At 56.7% G+C, this 5,046-nt stretch overlaps 1 protein-coding gene across 2 annotated transcripts; it reads left to right on the forward strand.

Moving 5' to 3' along the window:
• The first annotated feature begins 744 nt into the window (after positions 1–744).
• SIX3 (SIX homeobox 3) lies at positions 745–3,886 on the forward strand. Of its 2 annotated transcripts, XM_074988539.1 has the most exons (3): positions 745–853; positions 941–1,523; positions 3,694–3,886. In XM_074988539.1, the coding sequence occupies exons 1-3, from the start codon at positions 745–747 to the stop codon at positions 3,884–3,886; spliced, it is 885 nt and encodes a 294-aa protein (XP_074844640.1). The 2 variants fall into 2 exon arrangements, with proteins under 2 accessions (XP_074844640.1, XP_074844639.1); XM_074988538.1 differs by having other exon boundaries at positions 745–1,523.
• Positions 3,887–5,046: the final 1,160 nt, after the last annotated feature.

Genomic DNA, 5,046 nt, shown 5'->3' on the forward strand with positions numbered 1-5,046 from the left:
GTATCCCAGCCCGGCCCATTTACTTTCCCCCCATATCTCCTTTAGCGTTAACGAGGCTCGTTAAGATCACAATAATATTCCACCCTCTAATTGCTCATCCCATTCAACAAATATGTGCACACTGCTTCGCGCATTATTTGATCCCCGAGCGAGGAGGGGCGCGGAGGGGGAGAGCCCGGGAGAAGGGGAAGTGCGGAGATTAAGAGTTGCAAAGATACAAAAAAAAAAAAAAATCCCTTTCCACGACCCACCCAGCCTCCCTCCCTCCCCCCGCGCCTCTGCGCCAAGTGGTAAAAACCTTTCTTACGTACTCCCCGATGATTGGCAGGGCTGACAGTGATTGGCAGGGGCTGCCATGGCAACGCCACAACGACACGCCGCAGACCAATAGAAAAGCGAAACAAAATGTTTCAATGCTGCACTCACGGTGGATTTAGGGGAGATATTATGAGGCTGTTGTCATTAGGGCGATTGCTGTTGAATCATTGAATCTTGACTCGCCGCGGCGGTGCTGGGCCCGGGGTGCGTGCGCGCGCGCGTGTGTGTGGGGTGCGTGTGTGTGTGTGTGTGTGTGTGTGTGTGTGTGTATGTGCGTGCGTGGTGGGGGGGGCGGGTGTGTGTGCGCGGCTCTATGTGGCTGTGTGTGTGTGTGGATGCGTGCGGGGGGTGCGCGCCCTTCTCTCCCTTCTGCCTGCCTTGCAGCCCTGTCTCCCTGAGCCCCGCGCCCCGCTCCCCGGCCAGCCCATGGTGTTCAGGTCCCCGCTAGAGCTGTACCCCGCCCACTTCTTCCTGCCAAACTTCGCCGCCGACCCGCACCACCGCTCCTTACTCCTCGCCGGCAGCGGCAGCGGCGGCAGCAGCGGCGGGAGCAGCGCGGGCTGCAGCCCCGGTGCTGGCGGCGGCGGCGGCGGCGGCGGAGGCAGCGCCCGGGCCCCCCCAGAAGAGCTGTCAATGTTTCAGCTGCCTACGCTCAACTTCTCCCCGGAACAAGTGGCCAGTGTCTGCGAGACGCTGGAGGAGACGGGAGACATCGAGCGGCTGGGGCGGTTCCTCTGGTCGCTGCCCGTGGCGCCCGGGGCATGCGAAGCCATCAACAAGCACGAGTCCATCCTGCGGGCCCGGGCGGTGGTGGCTTTCCACACCGGCAACTTCCGCGACCTCTACCACATCCTGGAGAACCACAAGTTCACCAAGGAGTCCCACGGCAAGCTGCAGGCCATGTGGCTGGAGGCGCACTACCAGGAGGCCGAGAAGCTGCGGGGCCGCCCGCTGGGGCCGGTTGATAAGTACAGGGTCAGGAAGAAGTTCCCGCTGCCCAGGACGATCTGGGACGGCGAGCAGAAGACGCACTGCTTCAAGGAGCGGACTCGCAGCCTCCTCCGGGAGTGGTACCTGCAAGACCCCTACCCCAACCCCAGCAAGAAACGGGAACTGGCGCAGGCCACCGGCCTCACCCCCACGCAAGTGGGCAACTGGTTCAAGAACCGGCGGCAGCGAGACAGAGCGGCCGCGGCTAAGAACAGGTGGGTACCCGCGGCGGCCCGCTCCGGGTGGCGTCCGGGGCGCTTCGGTCCTTCCAGCCCGGCCCGGGGGGTTGTTTGCGTTTAGGGATGGTAATGAGCGCGACCCGGCGGGCCGCAGAGCGGTAGTGCTGAAGCCGGGCGGGGTGAAGCCTTCGCGGCTTGCCACCCCGAAGTTTAGCCGCACAACAATGGCCCGGGGGGCGGGTTTCCTTTCTAAAAGCCTTTCCTTCTCCCGAGAGCGCGGGTGGCGCACGGCCGGCCCCAAGCGCGGGGCCTGGGCCCTCCTCGAGGTGGGGAAAAGTGACAGGAACCCGCACAACCCTCCGCTTGGGGTGGTTTTGAAAAATGTCACTCGTGGTGGAGACACTAGTGGGTTCCCTCCCCCACGCACACGCACACACACACACTCACACTCACACTCGCCCGTTTCAACAAACCTGCTCCAAACCCGGTTCCTGCAAAGGAGGCGTCTGCTCTCCGGTTATCCTTATTAATTGTTAAAAAAACCCACCAACTCATTTGCCTTAGAAGGAAAAAAATAGGGGAAAGTGCTAACGCACCGAAAAAGCATTTTCTTTCGCATTTATATTTATAGAAATACACAGCACGACCGCCTGTTTGGGTGCGTATAATACAGCCTGTGTGTGTTGTGTATTTGTTTGTGTTTGCAATGCCACGCTGACCGCCATTCAACTCTTTCCTGCTTTGTCTCGGCTGAGTTTTTAGAAGTTATTTTAAAATTTAAAGCCGACCCCGCAACGAGCTTTACGGACTGTTTTTAAAAACATCTCAGTGACCGCTGGAAGGGGTTGAATAAAACTTTGTGGCTCTTTTTATAGTGTCGCCCACCTTCCTCTGAATTAGACTTTTGGTGCTGGTAATTGGGGTCCTGGAAACAAATGCACTGGTAACTGCTTTGCTGTTTGCTTTCCATCGAAGGGAAGGCAGAGCAGCTTAGCCCTGTAAATAAACTCAAGTTGCTTTCGGATGCTGTTGTTGACTGAACGCTGTGACAGAGGGGAAAAAATACAGCAGGCATGGTAATGCGAGAAAATAACCAAACACGGCGGAATGAAACACTTGCCCACGGACTGGCAATTTCAAGCAATATACGTGTCTCTGCAGGCGTTGGAATGACCCCCCAAAATGCTCCGGGGGGAATCCATTGGCTCAGGAGGCCGTTTTGCCAGACCCCGGGAGGGCTCGTTGTGCGGTGTGAGTGACCGGTCACTGCAGGACAATTTTAGCTTCTTCCTCTTAGTCCCCAGTTGGATTTTTCTCCACGTTTGACCGAATGCCCAAGCGCAGGAGAAAGCTGGGACCAGGGCGAAGCAGCTGCCTAGCCTGGCTGGGTGTTTGGGGTCTATTTAAACATCAAATGCCTTCCCGGGTGTTGACACGGCGAGGGGCAGCAGTTTGGAGGCTTTTGTTTTGGTGTTACAGAACGGAACGAGGCTGACGTGCAAACAGCCTCCCGCTCGGAGCTAGGAGAGGGCAGTGGGTATGGGGCTTTGCTAAATATTGGGGAGACGGGGCTTCCCCCAAGCCTCCCTTCAAGGGGCGATTCGGGAGCGAAGGACTCAGTTTCACCTGCAGTTCCAGTCCTAGGAGGCAGCGTTCCCATCCGCGGGGGGCTGCCAAACGCACGCAGGTGGGGCTCGGGTTAGATGAGGCCCCCAGTTCTCTGGGGCCGCGGGGGAGTTAAGAAACCTCCGGCGCCATGAGCGGCTCGCCCTCCCCGGCCTGCTGCTTCCAGCCGCCGGCTCTCTGTTTGCATCTGAGCCGCGCCCGATCCCGGCTGCAGCCGGCTGCCCCGGCTCTGTTTGGAACCGCGGCAGCGAGCGGCGGCCGAGGCCAGGCCGTTCCCGGGCGACAGCTTTACCGAAACGCGGGGGGTGGGGGGGCACTCGGTGAGCCTGGCCTGTGCACACGGGCGTGCGTCCGGATGCGTGTGCGCGGCGCTCGCTCGCCTGCAGGCCGCTCCGACAAAGGCCGGCCGGAGCCGCGGGGAAGGGGCCGCGCGCGGGGCGCCCAGCGCCGAGGGGGCCGGTGGCTGGAGCCTTTGCCGGGCCAGGCTGGTTCTCGCAAGGGCTGGGTGGGGGCCCCGGGCTGGCTCGTCCTCGCTCCCTCAGCCGGACTGTGCGGTTGTTGTGTCTCCCCTGCCCTGCAGGCTCCAGCACCAGGCCATAGGACAGAGCGGCATGCGGTCGCTGGCGGAGCCCGGCTGCCCTACGCACAACTCGGCCGAGTCTCCTTCCACGGCGGCCAGTCCCACCACCAGCGTCTCCAGCTTGACGGAAAGAGCCGAGACGGGCACCTCCATCCTCTCCGTGACCTCCAGCGATTCGGAGTGCGACGTATGATACCGGCGAGCCAGCCCGGGCAGCCCCCCGCCCCCGCCCCAGAGCAACCAGACCGACGGCCCCAGAACCGGACACACAGACCCGCGCTCGGCCCGAGAAACGGCAAGACACAAACAAACAAGACGAGAACCCATCGCCACCCGCCGCCGCCGCCGCCAAGAGATGGAGCTCCGACTTCCACAGACAGTCAGTCGCTGGTGCGGATGCTGCAGCGGGGGAAATGATAATAATAATGGTATTAAAACAAAAGGGACAATTGTATTCTTTTTAGGACAAGCACGATTCCTCCTTTGCGCTTTTCCATGGACGCATTTCACCTCCTTGCATGATAACGATGATGCTGATGATTCAATTTGTATCGGGGGTGGGGGGGGGGTGGGAAAAAAGTATTCTCTATAGTAAAGAAACAAAAAGCAAAAAAAAAAAAAAAACCACAACAAACAAAAAGCAAAGCCTCCCATCGAATTTGTATAAAACAATAAAAATTAAAAAAAAAATAAATAAAAAGGAACTCCTTGAAGAGGGAAATAAGAAATGTTTATCGCCTTTTTGTTGTTCTCTTCCTCTCTCTCTCTCCCCCCCTCACACGCTCTCTTTCTCTCTGTTCTGAAGTCCAAGTGATGGTCCAGCCAAGATGCAATCTTCTGTTTTTTTGTTCAGCAGACAATCATTTTATTCGTAAGCACCTTTTTTTCTATACTTCTGTCACTGCCTGTGTGGGTACTGGTTATAAATGTGGAAAAAGAATAGTTATGACTGTAACAGATTTTTATTTTTATTTCAAAATTTTATATGAATTATGTATATCTTAATGATGCGGTCATTTTCCCAGTTTGTAATATATGTGTAGAAATGCCTGTATATGATATTTGCTCTTTTCTTTCTTTTTTGGCTCTCTCTCGCTCTGTTTCCCTCCCTCCCTCTCTCTCTCTCTCTCTCTTTCTCTCCTTTTATTTTCCTTGACTTGGTGTTCCTTGCACAAACTTAGCTGTCAATATCTGACGCGCTAGGTTTTCAAAAGGGACCTCAGCGACAGAAAACAGCGTAGGGTGCAACTGTAGTTATCTTCTGCAAAAGCTATTTTGAGTATTTCGTAGCAGCTTTGGGGTCTCTTCTTAAACTCCACGTAGGACGCTTATACTATTGTTTCCTTAACTGCG

Source organism: Carettochelys insculpta, chromosome 3 (assembly GCF_033958435.1).
Source record: "Carettochelys insculpta isolate YL-2023 chromosome 3, ASM3395843v1, whole genome shotgun sequence".
Classification (NCBI taxonomy): domain Eukaryota; kingdom Metazoa; phylum Chordata; order Testudines; family Carettochelyidae; genus Carettochelys; species Carettochelys insculpta.

Excerpts from the sequence above, each read along its gene's own strand:
- SIX3 (XM_074988538.1), top strand. The coding sequence starts at position 745 with ATGGTGTTCAGGTCCCCGCTAGAGCTGTACCCCGCCCACTTCTTCCTG. Across the intron at positions 1,524-3,693 it reads GCGGCCGCGGCTAAGAACAG|GCTCCAGCACCAGGCCATAG; the intron begins GTGGGTACCCGC and ends CCTGCCCTGCAG.